The sequence below is a fragment of the Ananas comosus genome, linkage group 19 (genome assembly GCF_001540865.1).
Source record: "Ananas comosus cultivar F153 linkage group 19, ASM154086v1, whole genome shotgun sequence".
Classification (NCBI taxonomy): Eukaryota; Viridiplantae; Streptophyta; class Magnoliopsida; order Poales; family Bromeliaceae; genus Ananas; species Ananas comosus.
The window spans coordinates 584,279-602,428 of record NC_033639.1 but is presented as its reverse complement, the minus strand read 5'-3'; the positions used below and the strand labels follow the sequence as shown (position 1 = coordinate 602,428).

The 18,150-nt window shown below is 35.1% G+C and overlaps 1 protein-coding gene across 5 annotated transcripts; it reads right to left on the bottom strand.

Annotated features, from left to right (window-relative positions):
* Nucleotides 1,981–5,571, bottom strand: LOC109725133. Of its 5 annotated transcripts, none has more exons than XR_002220196.1 (4): nucleotides 4,861–5,571; nucleotides 3,077–3,210; nucleotides 2,707–2,871; nucleotides 1,981–2,614 (listed from the first exon to the last, which is right to left on the bottom strand). XR_002220196.1 is itself a non-coding variant. In XM_020254216.1 (3 exons), exons 1-3 carry the CDS (start codon nucleotides 5,204–5,206, stop codon nucleotides 2,540–2,542), a joined length of 483 nt encoding a protein of 160 aa, XP_020109805.1. In that variant the 5' UTR covers nucleotides 5,207–5,571; the 3' UTR covers nucleotides 1,981–2,539. The 5 variants fall into 5 exon arrangements, 2 of the variants coding, with proteins under 2 accessions (XP_020109805.1, XP_020109806.1); XR_002220195.1 differs by having other exon boundaries at nucleotides 3,077–3,156; XR_002220197.1 differs by having other exon boundaries at nucleotides 2,707–2,768; nucleotides 3,077–3,156.

The window sequence follows — 18,150 nt, the reverse complement described above, 5'->3', positions numbered from 1 at the left end:
TAAAAATTTATAATATGCAAATGGCTTGCTCACATGGGTTTGTCGTGAAAAGTAAATTCTTGCATCTTCAATTAGATAAATAACAATGTGAAATAGAGTAACTATTTATTGACTGGACCAATGAAGCTTAAGGCGCATGCACGCGAAGAAAAACAATCTAATAAGTTCCTCTTTAGACGAAATGACATACCATACGAACATTTTAAGGTAATTAACAGATAATCACTATAGAGTAGCAAAATATGTTAGTTACAAGATATCATCTTACCCTTGCATAAAGACCTGTGGACTCAAATAGTGTATCATTCCCTCCATATAATAAGCCCTGCAAAGAAGAAAGAGAAAGAAGGTATGCAACATGTTCATGGAGAATGATAGATCACCATAACAAACTTTAAAACTTGACAAACATGTAGTAGAAAACGAAGACATTTCGTCCATCTCCATAGTCAAAGTTGTTTTAAAGCTGCTTCTTCAGTGTTAATATAACAAACCGCATCATGCTCACCAACAGTTTTCAAGAGAAAAGGAAATAAAATCCAACCGACCTTCTCTGCACTAAGCGGATGAAGTGCTGAGGAGGAACAAAGGCACGCTCCATATCAACGAGGGCAACTACCATCTTTTTGGCCTCATTTTTAAACCCCTCCAATGCAGCAGATGCAATTACAATGACCTTGCAACAAAATGGAAGAATTTTAGAGTTAGAAACCATATTTAAATTATCTCAATTGATGGGAAGAGGAAACCTTTCTTTCTGACAGCATCAGACAAAAGGATTACCTCACGCTTGAAGGGGGGGTATCTTCCAAGTCCTGGCGTTGCATTTGCAGCAGCAGATACTATATCTATTAATACGCGGTGCACCTAATGGCACGAGTTATAATAAGGAATTATGAGAAAGAAAGATCAGTAACTAAAATAAACCAGATAGTCACATTTACAGCAATACAAGCTACATAATGTGAAATATATGCATTGTGCCAGAACTTAAGGGAAAAATGGAAAATGGCCCAAAGATTGACAAGTGCACCATGTTTTCCTCCCATTCAAAAACTGAAGGATGATATCAAAAATGGAAAATGGCCAAAAGATTGACAAAAGTATACGATTATTTCTTTCCCGCTACAAAAAATGGAAAATGGCCAAAGATTGACAAGTACACCATGTTTTCTTTCCCACTTATTTGATAGGTCAACCGGGCAGAGTGCACACATATATATGAAGCATGATACTTGACTGGTAGCCCTAAAAGATTAACCATTTGATAGGTCAACCGAGCAGAGTGCACGCATATATTAAGCTCAATGCAATGGGAACGAGGAAAGAAACAGCCCTTACAACTGTGATTAACAAAGGATAACAAAACAGACACCTTTCGCAATAAGAGCATATGGGTACGATTAAGTATTAACCATTCCAAAGCTGAAATACAGGGAAAAAAGAACAAAAAATCAATCACATTAACAGGGAAGCATTTTCTAAAAGCATAATATTGCTGATAAAAAGAAACACTTACAACACCAGGAAAGCAAACAAACAAATTAACACTATCTAGGCTTATGCCTTGAAAATAGAGATAAGATACTATTAGATACAAAAATGCTTCAAAAGTCATAACTTTACCTCATCCACACAGAGGCGTGACGGTTCCTTTGCCAATTCTAAAACACCCTTTATCAAAGACCTTAAACCTTTCTCCGGAGAAATCAGATATGGTTGATAACCATCAGCTTCCAGCACAATCTAGAGTGCCATAAAAACCATTAAAAGAGGTTAGTCATAATGTAGGACAAAAATATTAGAGTAAGAATGAAGAGATGGTTAAATTACCCTTTTGACATTATTAATATCAAAGTGCCTGTCCAGTGGAAGTTGTTTGATCCTATTAGGGAAGTTCCCCTCAAAACTAGCAACAACTTTCCAACCAGCACCCTGAATATGAAAGGTACAGCTCTAAGTAGCATAACCAATANCATGTCAAATAAACTTCATCTTTGATGCTCCAAACAATACTGTAATTTCTTGGAAAAAAAAAAATCAACACTTGATTGAGTGGAATCAGCATTCTTTTCAATCTGGAGCTCTACAAATTCAGAAGCTGAAAATGATTATCATATCTTTGCAAGCAACAGACCAGAGAACAAGTGAAGTTCTGCAGGACGGTGCACTGGACATGGAACTAATTAACTTCATCAACACGAGCCACATGATTCACCGAGCCACAAGTCCAAAGCATAAAAAATGAAACTTGATGATTTGTTGGTGCACAGTTTTTCATTAAATCCTAGCAGTCATTCATAAAAATCAACTTTCAAAAGAAGCAGAAGCTTACAAAAAAGTAAAAAAAAGAGCTACTTTGAGGGTCTGAAAAGCTCATCTTAGCTAGTTGCTGTCCCTATATCCAGCCAATCATAGGCTCCAGACAGTTTCGATCTCAAAAGCCAACATAAATGCCATCAAAGCTGAGGTTGAAGGTACCTTCGAGTGTATGCCAATACTAGGTGGCCTGCTAAGGACTTCCACATGCATCTTATCATTAATTAGTAGGTGGCTCTTTGCACATGAACTGAAACTCCTCTTCCCAACGTGGATCTCTTTTTTTCTTAATGCACTGCATTGATTAGAGTAAAGAAGTAATGTAATTTAGTAGATATAATCACAATACACAGGTTTGCTACGTATAGGAATGACGACGATACAAACCTTGGTCTTTCTCTCTTCTCCTCTGAAAAGGATTCTCACATACGGATTAGTATGATGCTTTCCTTCGAGATCAAAAGTAAATATATCAGTTCACTCTCAAGTTCAATGACCACCACTGGGATGCATTTCTGCAGCTGCTGGGCTGCACCTTGGTGTTGCAAATTTCTTGCTCCACAAGAAAATTCAGAACAATATAAGGCTAGGGGGCAATTCAAAAGTGATCTTTGACTTCTATACTATAAGAAAAATCTATATTTCACTGTGAAATTCCTTTACAATTAAGAAATAAAGGTCAAGAATTCAGCTTTGACGTAAAATCTTTTTTTCGGTCTTCGACCTCAATGAAAACTGAAATTACCACTCATCTTACCTCCAAATTGGTCCAAACAAGATTCTAACTACTAGAGGATGAAGTCAAGATCACTTGCAACCCCTTCCAAAGCTCAGCTCCTATAAGAAATTTAAACGAATTTTATCAAAATCCAAGGCTGGTCCAGTTCAGTCCTGAAAATCAGCATTGCACCATTTTTTATCAACATGAAAATTAGAGCTAGTAACCTGATTTTTAAAGCCTAGTTGCTTTTCATTTTTAGCTCAGTTCATTTATTCATTTGCAATTGGGTCCGCATATGCATTCATGTGAACTTTCCTAATCCATTCAACACTCAATAATTTATTTTTTGGACCTATCTTGAACAACAAGACCAAGCCTAATTATTATCCAAATTCATGTGAACTTTCCTAATCCATTCTCCACTCAATAATTTGTCAGGTCTCACACAGAACATATGCATGGTGCTAATTTGAAGGCCCAACTCAATCATCAAAGATAGATTCCCAAACATAGAGAGACCCACAAAGAGTTAAATGCTCACACATGGTGGGGCCATGGCCATCAAGAGAACAGCATGATATAGTTCAGTGATGTTTTTTGTGTTTTTCCTGATCAAAGCCATCTCCAGAAGCTTCACTTTACAGAATGCCTCTAACTTCCAACATTTTACTACATCCCAAGAATCCCCAAACAATTTGTTCTTAAGTTAACTCGATTTTATGAGGAAAGAGAGATGGATTCCAAATATGCTAATATACAACAAGTTGATTGTCAGAGATGTTTGACAAATTCAGGTTAGAATTTAAGTCATAATAGTGAATAATTCATAACTAATAATCAATATATGCTTTAACCTCTTATTCATTCATTAAGAGATTGGAGGCAAAAATATATGGGGGTTTTTTAAATTGCCATTTGGATTTGTACCACGATGATTACCAGTAACTTTCATACATCTAAATTATCATGTGTTAACATGTACGTTGTAACAAAAAAGACAGGAAGGTGCACGTATTCAAAAAACAAAAATTAACAGCATTCAGTAGCACTCACTGCCAAAATTTGATAGTTATTCACCACAACTATACCATTTTGTATGTTGATGATTAAACTGCATCTATATGTACTTCAAAAATTGTTAGTGTGCATCTAACAATTTTATCAACGGTGATACTACTCACAGAACAACACTACTACAATATAAACCAAAGAAGGCATATCGGTTTTATCCTCTGCAAGATGACATAGTTTCAAACTGTTGCTTAAGTTACAATCCACAAACCACTTAATATACAAAGAAAAAAACTAAGCATATCGAGCTTTCCAACGTCTTTTTCTCGTCCAATTTACCATTATGTAGTAAAGATTCATCCTGAAAATATAAAGAGAATTTCTCAAACATCTGCATCTTCCACCAAATACATGTCCTGCTTCAATTTGACCAGCTACAATAGAGACCATGAGTTGTATGATTTGACGATAGAGATTCTACCATGTTGCTCCGGTACGACCACGACGTATAGCCATATCTGGTGTAGTATAGATACGACTCTTTTAATTAGCTAAATCAACTAAAATGTACTCTAATCCCACCACCTACATATGGTTGTAATCCAAAAACCCTATCAGAAGTTTTCAACAGTTAACTCACCATTTCTAATTAAATTACGTTTCCCAGTACGAAAGCAACGTTGCATTTGGACGCGAAAATAGCAACATCTCTAACTTATACTGGCAAAATGTAATGTCAATTGTTTATGCAGTAAAATTTCCACATTGAAACATTAAGCACAGGGAGGGCAAATCAATGATATACGCACCAGTATATGGAGTAACCCAAGAACACCTCCTCTTCACCGTCGAGATCTCCACCAGAGGCACAGACACACCATCGGGAACAACTTTCTCCAGCTTAGCCAGGACTTTACTATCCGACCTAGCGGAGCTCGGCCTCCGCCGGGCCGTGAAGCTCGGCCTCCCGATCCTCCCCGTTGAGGCACAGCTACAGAACGAAGAGGACTTCTTCTCCTCCGCCTTGTTCAACTTCGGGGAATGCTTCCGAGGTATAGAAGATGATCTCGCCTTGTTCCCCCCAGGTCCGAGGATCGGCCTCGCCTCCGATTCCGCGACATTAATGGACCGCACCTTCGGAGCTCCCGTCGACATCGGAACAAACGACAAATCCAAAACCCTAAGATCTCACCTCCCAAAACCTCATGGAACACGAATCACACCTCCAGATCTCAAAAAACCCTCCACAAAATCGATCCCTAAAAGCTCCGATCTCCATCAAAACCCTAAGAATCCGCACGTAGCACGAAAGAGAGAACTGGGGGATCGCCTCGGCGAACGATCCTTCCCAATCCGACCATCGTATATGAGGTTGAGAGGAGCGGAAAAGGTTGGAGGAGAAAACCCTAAAGAGGAAGAGGTTGGAGGAGACGCGAGGGAGATGGGCGAGAGGGGTTGGGTTTGGGTCTGTGTAGAAGAGAGAGAGAGAGAGAGAGAGATCGAGAGAGGAGAGGGAGAGGTGAGGGAAGGGAGCTTGGATCTGAGAGAGAGTTGGCGAGAGGGATGGGGAGGGAGTAGGCTGCGGGTTGAGAATGAGCGCGAAGACGGAGTTGGTTGGTTAGGTGAGGTTGGTTAGACTGGATTGAATTAGATATATTAATATATAAATATTTAGTTTGAAACTAATATTTAAAATAATTGCCGCTAAAGGTGTAATAAAATAATAGTAATAGCGGCCGTTTGATAATCACCGCTAAATAATTGCCACAAAAAGACCTTTTTGGTGTATGGTGTTGTTGTGTGTTTGTTGTTTTTTTTTTTTTTTTTTTTTTTTTGTTGAGCAAATCATTTTGTTATTTCCAAATCTCTCAAAGGCAATATCTACATTGAGTCTAATGAGAGGAAAATATTCAAGTTGAGTTTATTTTTTCGAAAAATTATCTAAAATTTGAGTCATATTATTTCCTTACATTAATGCATAAAATTGTGGCTCAGAATATATCTTTACACCATTGCGTGTGTGCATGGTGAATATCAGATAAATCATGCCACATGGATCTAAAAAATTGAACTCAGGACTTTTTGGAACAGATAGAGTTTAAATAGCTTAGAATTTGTTTTGACAATGCTAAACCTAATTATATCGTTTGCAAAACCTAATAGCACTTAATATATAACTAAATCTCTTTCTTATTTTAAATAGACACTAATAATAGATTAAAATCATGCTACTCATTTCTATTTTTAAACCAAAAATAAGAACAATAGTCTCATTAAATCAACTATATATGTGGCCAATTTCATCAAGGTTTTTGGTTAATTCCATACATATGGCTATGTTAGATATGAAAATAAACCGGGGACAACAAAGTTTATCTCTATTATTCTGCTAATATCCTAAAAAAAATGATCGGGACAACTATTCTGATCAAATCAAAAATTATTCTAGATAATTCTAAAAATAATTTGGAAACAATCATTCTACCTTTTTAGGGAAAAAAAAAGGACTATTCTCATGCTTGTATCTAGTTAATTAAAAATGGTGAATGTAAGAGAAATGTATAATCACGCTTATATTTAGCTAATAAAATAAATAATAATAATAATATATTTATTTATAATAATAATAATAATAATTATTATTATTATTATTATTATTATTATTAGTAGCAATAATACTACTATTATTATTATAATAAATAGCATGTATAATAACATATACTTTGTTAAAATATAATAGCTTACATTATTTATATATAGTTTTGTCATTATTTTCTATTATTCTTGAGATAACTACCAAACATGCTTTTATCTATTCTTAAAAATAAAAAAAATCTTTAATGGAACAAAATTTTGAACTTATTTTTATATATCTCAGGATAACTAATTATTTTAGAAATAAAAAAACTTATTTCTAAGAATGATATATACATGATGCACACTTTGTACTATACAATTTTGTAGAAATTATTGCCCATATACAACACAGGCCATGTGCACCATTGTAAATTAACTGCAATAAATCTACATTTAAAGATACTTTCGCTTTAATATGATGTCGAAAAAATTTTATCAATGTTTGATAAAAATATATTTATCGGCGATATTTAATTATGGTGTCGACACATGTCAAATATTGAAGACACTAAAATAAAATGTCGTCTAAAAAATATCATCTAATACATATTTTATTGTAGTGATATTAATGGATTTTATTAATTGTCACAAAAAAACCACAACAAATGAAAATAGGGACCAAGGAGAATTAGGTGGCCTTTCATAATAGCAAGTTTTGTGCATCTCTCAATAGTTTGGGCTAAATTGCGCTCTGGTCCCTACAAATTTGTCCAATTTTATTTTGGTCCTCGAGTTCTTAAGTTTGCCATATAAAAATTTCAAAGTTTTTGACTTATTCGACATGACATTAGCGTGTTCGCACTTCAAAGATATATTATTTCTTGCATATTGTACACATTTGTATGCTCTGTCTTATCCATTTCATACTTTTATTAACACGATAATATAATTTCTAAATATTGAAAGGACAAAAGCATAAAGAATTTATCGGAGTTATTAATTTGTCAATGTATTCACATATGACATGACGTTAGACTATTTTGAGATACTTTTAATCGTCATTAAACATCAAAAGAAAGTGTTCTTTAATGTTTAATTTTTTTATGAGTTACATAGTAAAATAGAGTTTTGTAAAGTCACATCAAAAAAGTAATAATTGACTTCTTATACATTTTCACTGAGTACACTAGAGCCCACAAAACATTGACAGGTGTATACCGAATCTTCCAATAGATTATTATATGTGGTGTAAAATGTTTCAGCAATCAATATACTGTAACACACCAGGAAAAAAAAAAAAAAAAAAACTTGAGTGCCCCTATCTAGCTTTTAGACTTATGGTCGATTTAGAGCACATTTTGTCACGCTTAGCATTATTATGTAGCTGAGCCAAATGTGTCCCTATGTAGCGTTGGATAAGCTCGTTTGTTTTTTTATTTTTATTTTTGTGATACCCTGCTTTTTCCGTTGTAAAATTACTTTAGTTGTACCACGTTAAATGTTCTGAACATCTTGGATCTAGTCACTATTCGAAATAATATAATCGGATTAAGATGTTTAATCCTATCATATCTTATATATGTAGAACTACTACTAATCCGGGAGTGCTGACCACATTTTCTCTTCTTTAAGTCTTAAGGTTTTCGTCAGGCTCACAAGCACCGAGCGATGTAAGGCTTAATTATCTCGATAGCCTTAGCTGATCTTATGGAGAGTAACGCTCCACTCATTGTAGGATTCAGGCTCAGACGATACTTATCTCACACTTTCGATTGGTGATTGGTTCTGATACCAACTGCGATGGTCCTACTTTTCAGGAGGTCATCTATTATAAAACTACTCTAATTTTGACACGTTTAACGATCTTAAACTCTTGGACATATCCACTGTTCAAAATGTTATGGTCGGATTAAAAGATTTATTCTTATTATACCTTGTACGTAGAACTACTTCAAATCCTGAGATATCATATTTTTCTTATTTTTGAACCATAGATTTTTAATTTAATGAATATGTTCAAAGGTAATTCTTTACCACCTGACCTTTTACTTTATTTGATTTGAGCCGATTAGTAATTTTTTAACTTCAAAATTTGAATGCATCATTTATCATTACAGGTTTATAATTAGCTAGTATATTTTATGTAATTTATGTAACCTTAAACTTATAAAATTAAGCAATTAGCTTAAATTTTGTGTCTGAAAAGACATCAAATAATTTAAATCAAATATATTGAAAGATTGGATACTTAAATCAAAATGATCAATAACTCAAGCAAATTTTGTATATACATTTTTACCATACACACATATATGTATGCATATATTGTTAGGATTTCCATATATTGTGGCCCAATTAATCATATTTAATTAGGATTTGCTATAGATAAAGGTCAATCCTAACAGATATAGAACTACTTGATATGGCATATTTTATTCCTATCCCATCTATTTCAATGTTTAAATAGAATTCTAATTAGACTTTGATGGGAAGTCAATCTGGACTCTATATAAAGGGGTATTGGTCCTGCCAGCTTCTCATGCGCTTTCTGGTGAAGAATTACCATCGATTCCACACCATACGGGTAGAGTGCCTGAGATAGGAGGAGAAACCAAATCACCCAAGTTCGGTTCGTGACTTTCAGATCATAGCCGGACTTTACGCTTCCGGAGGATTGATCAAGAACTTCTTCTTCATGGCGCTCTGTGAGTTATCTTATATTCTTGTTTTGATCCTGGATTTTGGTATGTATTTAATTTTCTATTTATTTTACATACCTTGATATTCTATCAATTGGTATCAGAGCCAGAACGATAAATTTAATATTGTAGGCATTCTTGGTCGGATTGAATTATGATGAATTTTAGAATTAAATATGAAAAGTATCTTGCGATTTAATATCATGGCCAGATTTAATTCGGCCATGCATAATGTATAAATTATTCTTCATCTTCTTCAAATTGGTGTTCATTTGTTTTGACCTGTAAGATGTCGTGACTTGGGGCTCTTGCTCTCACGCGGTGACATCTTCATGTCTAATGTGGCATGGCACTACAATAAAAACGGTTTATAGCGACACTTTTAAATGTAGGTACATGTCAAAAAAGTACTGCTAGCTAAAATTACCGACACTTTTAAAAAGTGTTGCTATATGTGGGTAAGCTAGGTATATAGTGACAGTTAAAGAGTGTCGTTATAACCTAAAAGAGTGCTGCTAATTTACCAACACTTATGTAAGTATTTAGCAACCGCCGAAACTCTATCTCGTTGGCTGCGGTGGCCGAGGAGGACGACAGTAAAGGCTCTTCGTTTAGAATTTCAGTGGATTGAGTGAAGAGAGAAGAAAAGATGGTAATTGATTTTTTTTTTTCTTTTTTGTTTGTAATCGGGCCAAATAGACTGGGTGTGGTGGGTTGAGTAGAGTAATCTTTTATTTTTGGTTGGATTGAGCATTATATTTAGGCATTAGTAGATGTGTTTTTAAGTTTTAGCATAAATGGGACACTTACTCAAAAGTGTTCTAAACATGTGTCCCTATAACCTAATTTTGTTGTAGTGTGGGTTGACTTTGTTTTGGGTTTTATGTTTTCGACGAAACCATATTAGTAGAAGAAGATGACGGATAGGATCAATTTATTTTAAATTGATTTTATTTTATTATACTTATTGAATCGGCCCATATGAAAATTACTATGTTATGCATGCCGCATTAATGCACGCCGCATCAATGATTTGGCTAGCTTCTGAATCGGTCAAACATTTTTTTTGGGGTTAAGTTGACTAGCCAATTCATTAGTGCAACATAAGATTGAACCCGTAATTAATTATTGGGCTCCTTTTTGCCAATTTGTACTTACTAGGTGTCCGATTTTAAGCCCATTACGCACTTAAATTCTTTTATTTATCTGAATCAATCCGTTGGAGTCTTTATCTTTAATAATGCATTCGTGAACATAAAGAATCCGTTCACATAAAGATTTAATCTTGCATACAATATTAATTTATCATAAATTTGTTTGTTTTAAATTTGTGGTCAAATTAGAATATATAAAGTTTAAAATTTAATTGCGATATTATGTTTTAAATTATCGCAATCATATTCTTATTTTGACCGGATAAACATGAAAATTTAAATAATCATAATTGTTTAATTTTGATTATTTAATATTGGCGCTAAGTTGAATTAATTTATTATTTTGATTAGTTAGGTGCAAGGCAAAACGGCCCTAATTAAAAGAAATAATAATTTATTTTACTTTAAAGTAGCGCTTTCGGATAATTTTCATGTTAATTATGCAGCACTAAGTCAGAATAATTTATTGCTTCAACTATACGGGTGCAAGCCAAAGCGGCCCCGACCGGAAGAAAAGATAAATTAATTGCTTTAAAGAAGTGCATGCGAAATTGCACCATAATATTATATTTAGTCTGCTCCCAAAGGAGGTCTAGACATGAAGGTACATGGGTGGTGTAGGATTGTAATTTTCTTATAACTCGTTTGGAGAAATTTGCCCGGCCAAAGCTGACAATTTTTCTATATAGAAAATTTGAAATTACTAAGACCTGCAGAAAGTTTAAATTAGTCTCTGAAAAAGAGATTGCATATTTATGCTCATAACTCTGCTCCCAAAGGAGGGGTTGTGATGTCATATAAAGCATATGCATAAAGAACGAAAAATACTTATATTCATAATTCTGCTCCCAAAGGAGGGGTTGTGATGTCATATAAAGTGTATTTCTCTAATTTTGGTGTGGTAATTTTGATGTGGTATTTTATTGATAAAACATGCATTTTATTTTTCAGCTATGAATCCATTTTCTGTTCCTATTGGTGAATCTGTTCCTATACTTAATGGTTCTAATTATTCAGAGTGGAAAGAACAGATTATGTTCATTTTGGGCTATATGGATTTAAATTTGGCTCTGCGCGCTGAACAACCGCCTAAGATAGTGGGGCCAATGACCCCACAGCAGGAATCCGTGCAGGAAAAGTGGGAGCGATCCAACCGCTTAAGTTTGATGCTCATGAAGTCAAGGGTATCAAAAAGCATAAGGGGATCAATCCTAAAATGTGATAAAGCCAAGAATTATCTAAAGGCCATTGAGGAGCAATTTGTCAGCTCCGATAAAGCCTTGGCTAGCACCTTAATGAATAAACTGTCTTCCATGAAGTACTTTGGAAATGGCTCGATTCACGAGTATATTATGGAAATGCGAGATATTGCAGCGCAACTCACCGCACTTGAAGTAACCATCTCTGATTCATTCTTAGTGCACTTTATTTTGAACTCTTTGCCATCTGAATACGGACCATTTCAGATCTCTTATAACACACATAAACATAAATAGTCAATTAATGAATTGCTGACCATGTGTGTGCAAGAGGAAGGTAGATTAATACAAGAGAAACAAAATGCAGTCAACTTTGTTTCTCAGAAGAGACAAATAAAGCGTGCTAAGAATGGCAAGGGCAAGAATGACTCAAAACGAAAGAACAAAGAAGTTCCATCTGGCTCACAAGGCCAATCAAGTAATTGGACTCCCAAGTGCTTCTTTTGTAAGAAAAATGGTCATATAAAGAAGGACTGCCAAAAGTATCAGAAATGGCTCTAGAAGAAAGGTAAATTTCTGGTTTTGATACATGAGTTGCATTTAGTTTCAGTTTCGTCTAATACTTGGTGGATTGACTCTGGTGCCACATGCCACGTGGCGAATTCCGTGCAGGGATTTCAGAATCGGAAAAAACCCAGTAAAGATGAAGCGACTATCTATACAGCTGAAGAAAATCCAACTAAAGTAGAATTTGTAGGAACATTTAGATTAGTTCTTTCTACTGGTCACATTTTGGATTTAGTTGATACATTTTATGTTCCAAATTTTTCTAAGAATTTAATTTCTATTTCGAAACTTGTTGGATTGGGATATGGTTTCAGTTTTAATAATAAAGTTTTTTCTTTATCCTATAAATCTCAGATAGTTGGCTCTGGTGTTTTGAAAAATAATCTGTATAAATTATTTTTGGATGATTCATATAGTGAAATCCTTCTTACCATGCACGAAAATGTTGGATCAAAACGTGGCATTAATAATGAAAGGTTATCCATGTTATGGCATAAGAGGATAGGACACATCTCAAAATAGAGAATCCAAAGGTTAATTAGAGAAGGCATTTTAGATGATTTGGACTTCTCTGACTTTGGAATATGTGTGGACTGCATAAAGGGAAAGTAGACCAAAACTTTTTCCAAAAGTGCTAAAAGATGTGATGGAACATTAGAATTGATTCATACTGATATATGCGGACCTCTTCTTATTTTAATTACCGGCCATAAATATTTTATCACATTTACTGATGACTACTCTCAATATGGCTATCTCTACTTAAAGAAAAATCTGAAGTATTAGATGCCTTTAAGGCATATAAGGCTGAAGTAGAGAATCAACTCGAGAAAAGGATAAAAATAGTCAGATCAGATAGGGGTGGTGAATATTTTGGTAGACAAACATATAAAGGCCAAGTCCCTGGGCCTTTTACTAAGTTTCTGGAGCAGTGCGGAATTATTCCACAGTACACCATGCCAGGGACACCTGATCAGAATGGTGTTGCTGAAAGAAAGAATCGCACATTAATTGATATGCTCAAGAGTATGATTAGTAATTCTACCCTTCCGATATCATTGTGGAGTGAGGCACTCAAAGCTGCCCTGTATATTCTTAATCGGGTCCCTACTAAAGCTGTCACTAAGACTCCTTTTGAGCTTTGGACAGGTAGGAAATCCAGCTTAAGACATTTCATACATGGGGTTGTCAAGCTGAGGCCAAATTGTATGATCCACAAATAAAAAAATTAGATCTTAGAACCATATCAGGATATTTTATTGGTTATTCAGAAAGATCCAAGGGGAATAAGTTTTACTGTCCATCACTTCCTATAAAGATTGCAGAAACTAAAACAGTTCGATTTATTGAGGATAGTGCAATTAGTAGGAGCTTTGAATCTCGATTCATTGAATTTGAGGAAATTCAAGAGCATTCGGATTCTGTACATGACAGATCCACTATTATCTCTCACGATTTGATGGTTCCTATTCCAGTAGAACAACAAGTCGTTTTGGAACCACAAAGTGATTGTGAACCTATCATTGATAATTCATATGAAGATGTACAAGTGGATAATTCACATCAAGATGTACAAGTGGATAATTAGATAGATTTAAGAAGATCCTCAAGACAGAGAAGACCGGCTATATTCAGTTATTATATCGTCTATCTTTATGAGAATGGCCAGAGTTTAGCTGATCCTCTTAGTTTTTCTGAAGCCATAAATAGCAGTAATTCTACGGAATGGTACAATGCCATGAATAATGAGATTGAATCCATGAACCACAATAAGGTATGGGATCTTGTTGAGCTACCTATAGGAGTTAAACCCGTAGGATGCAAGTGGGTTTATAAAATCAAATGGGATTCCAAAGGTAACATAGAGAGATATAAGGCCCGACTTGTGGCAAAAGGGTTCACTCAGAAAGAAGATATTGACTATAAAGAGACTTTCTCTCTAGTATCTAGAAAGGAATCTTTCCGTATTATTATGGCTCTGGTTGCTCATTTTGATCTCGAGCTACATCAGATGGATGTCAAAACTGCTTTTTTAAATGGGGATCTCTATGAAGAGGTGTATATGAATCAACCTGAAGGATTCTTGCAAAAGGGAAAGGAGCATTTGGTATGCAAATTAAAGAAATCAATATATAGACTAAAGCAGGCCTCCGACAATGGTATTTAAAATTTAAACAAACTATTTTGACCTTTGGTTTTAAGGAAAATATTGTTGATCAATGTATTTATCTAAAGGTTAGTGGGAGTAAAATAATTTTCTTAGTCCTTTATGTTGATGATATTTTGTTTGCCAGTAATGATCTTGGGCTATTGCATAGCACTAAAAAATTTTTTTTCCAAAATTTTGAAAGTGAGGCCTCATATGTTCTTGGTATTGAAATCAAAAGGGATGGACATAAAGGTTTACTCGGTCTATCTCAAAAGGCCTACATAAAGAAAGTTTTGAAAAATTTTGAAATGCATAATTGTAAGCCCAGTATTGCTCCTGTCCAGAAAGGGGATAAGCTTAATGCTTTTCAGTGTCCAAAGAACCAATTAGAAATTGAACAGATGGAAAGCATACCCTATGCCTCTGCAGTTAGTAATCTTATGTATGCACAGACGTGCATACGTCCGGATATTGCTTTTGTTGTTGGATTACTTGGCAGGTATCAAAGTAATCCAGGTATGGAGCATTGGAAGGCTGCTAAGCAGGTTATGAGGTATTTGAAGGAAACTTTGGATCATATGCTGATTTACAGGAGATCAGATTACTTGGAGCTGATCGGGTACTCGGACTCCGATTTTGTTGGATGCCCAGATACCAGAAAGTCTACGACTGGGTATATTTTTCTGCTTGCTGGTGGAGCGATATCATGGAAGAGCAGCAAACAAAGTGTTATTGCTCTTTTGACCATGGCTGCAGAGTATATTGCATGTTACGAAACCACATCACAGGCTATTTGGCTAAGGAATTTTATCACAGACTTAAGAATTGTGGACTCCATTGCTCATTCAATAAAAATTTTCTGTGATAGTTCAGCTGCGGTTTTCTTTGCCAATAACAACGAGATTACAGCGGGGTGTAAACACTTGGACATTAAATTTCTTGTTGTGAGAAAGAAGATAAATGAAGGTTATATTACAATTGAATACATCAGTACCAAGTGTATGATTGCAGACCTAATGACCAAGGGGCTGGCACCTGGGTCATATACGGATCATGTTAGAAATATGGGTTTGATTAGTTCTTTCGATGTATAAAATTGTAATACTTATTTTCTTTCAATAAAATTAAAGTTTAATGCAGCTGTGTTGGACCATTTAATAGACATAAAGTTTCGTCTATTAACGAATGAATATACAGTTTAAGTTCATTCATAAAGTTGTGCCATATAAAGTACTCGGCTAGGAGATAAAAATAATACGGTAATTATGGAAGGAAAATTTCGTTATGAAGAGGTGGACTGCCATAGTTTCTATCATTGTAGTTTTTTAGTTTGAGCTAAAGATTAAGTGAGTTCTAAGTTATTTGACCATAAAGTTTTCAATAATGCATAAATTTTTACACAAATAAAAATTTAAATTTAGAAGATCTAAATTTTCTATACATCGATTGTTGTTAAACCAACAACCCAGAATTTTCAAAAAAGAAAAATGATGGAAACTCAAGTTGTGGGTTTTCCAATAATTATGAATTTTTGTATGTACATCTTTTTTATGTTGTAAAACACTTTCCATGGTTTAGATCTTTATTTTGAAACTTTTATCAATGGTTTTTAAGAACTTATTGCAATAATTATTTTATCATTCACTTACTAACTTGGTGTTAGTTTTAAGCTTGAAATTAATGCCCAAATGCAACAACTAATGAAGCACTAATAAACCAGCAAAATGTATGACAGTATATATGGGCGTGTTTGGTTCGCTTTTTTTTACCCAAGAATCGGAATTGGAATGGGCGAATTTGTTTGTGGGTGTTTGGTACGAAGGAGTCCCATTCCGATTCCGATTTTCGAGTGGGATGAGAATCGATACTCTCCCATCATCCATTTTTCCAATCCGGCTTAAGAGGTCAGATTGAAAATTGAATCTGGACAGAATGGATATTTATTCGGATTAAATTTATTTTTTCAACTTTTTTAATTAAAATACGAGTTTAAATTTAGAAATTAAATATTTAATTTTAAATTTTAATTTGAATTTGAATTAAAAATTAAAATTTCATCAAGTATTTCGAATCTAACTTATGAAGTTGAATTTAAACTAAATTTTAATTTATATAAAGTTTTATTCAAATTTTTTTAAAACTTAAATTAAATTATGGATTCAAATNACAAGAGCCAACCCGAGAGCAGTTAAGCTATTTCGCGCTGGTTGTACCGGTACAGCCACTAAGCTTGTACCGGTACAGCAAGCAGAGAATGCTGCTGTTTTGCAGAATTCTTCGCGATAAGCTGCCCTCGCGTCGCACGGAGTCCGTTTTACGTCTATTTGACGCCAACGCGACTCGGGCTTGTCCCGACACTCTCTAGAACTGTCGACAAGCCTCCACAGTCAAACACCAGGGATCTCACACTTCTTGTGTTGGTAGATAAGCCTCAACTGTGACAAACCATGCATTCAAGTCATTTTGGACCACTCTGTAGATTTTCCTGTATGCTCCAATCAACATTTGATGGGGAGTGATCATCATCTCCAATGTGCATGATATCCTAGCTAGGATTAATTTAAAATAGTCATATATATTAGATATTGTTAGGATTTAGTTAGATTTGTAGTTAATTTTCTAATTATCTGATAAAAATTAATATTTATATTTATTGGAGATAGATTAAAATTTAAATATTAATTAGAGTATAAATCTAAATAGATTAGAATAAATATTTAAATCTATTGGAGATAAACTAAATCTAAATTTAAATATTATTTAGAGCAGAAATCCTAATTGGACTATGATTCGGGTATGTTTTGATATAAGCTTAATTTATATATAGCTCTATTAATGGAAAGCTCCAACTTCAAGTCTCTCTTGTGATATATAGAGGTAGTACGGCGGAGTATTGTAGTGTGCCATTGCAACGATCCGACCCGCTAGCAACAATAACTCGTTGGGCCCAAATCATCGGCCCAAAATGCTTAAGCCCAGTTATTATTATTAGCGTGTAGACCCTGACATCCTCGTCGGGTCCAAACCAGATCACAGACACACAGAGCAGGACCAGAATTACCAAGTGATGTGAGATTCTAAAGGTGGTTCCTACGGGTTCAAGAGGTGACTCCCACCAAATCCGTTAGTGTAGCACTTTGTCCCGCATAGCACTTAGCTCTCACATTTCCGGCTGGTATTCGTCTCTGATACCAAATTCAACGACACGATCCGCTAGCAACAATAACTCGTTTGGCCCAAACTACCGGCTCAAAATGCTTAAGTCCAGTTATTATTGTTAGCGTATAGGTCTCATATAAACTGATCGAAATCAGTATCCCATCCGATGTGGGACTATTGGGGGTGTTACAAACTCCCCCTGTTTAGACCCTGACGTCCTCGTCGGGTCTAAACTAGATCATAGACAGACAGACCAGGACCATTACTAGGGGATGTGAGATTCTAGAGGTGGCTCCTACGCGTTCAAGAGGTGGCTCCCACCAAACCCGCTGGTGTAGCACTTTGTCCCGCATAGCACTTAGTTCTCACACTTCCGGCTGGTATTCGGCTCTGATACCAATTGCAACGACCCGACCCGCTAGCAACAATAACTCGTTGGGCCTAAACCACCGGCCCAAAATGCTTAAGCCCAGTTATTATTATTAGCGTGTAGGCCTCATATAAACTGATCGGAATCAGTATCCCATCCGATGTGGGACTATTGGGGCGTTACAAACTCCCTCTGTTTTAGACCCTGACGTCCTCGTCGGGTTCA

Coding starts and splice junctions, on each gene's coding strand:
- LOC109725133 (XM_020254216.1), bottom strand. CDS start 5,206: ATGTCGACGGGAGCTCCGAAGGTGCGGTCCATTAATGTCGCGGAATCG. Junction 2,769..4,860: donor TTGGGTTACTCCATATACTG/GTGCGTATATCA, acceptor TTGATCTCGAAG/GAAAGCATCATACTAATCCG. Junction 2,615..2,706: donor GAGAAGAGAGAAAGACCAAG/GTTTGTATCGTC, acceptor TAATCAATGCAG/TGCATTAAGAAAAAAAGAGA.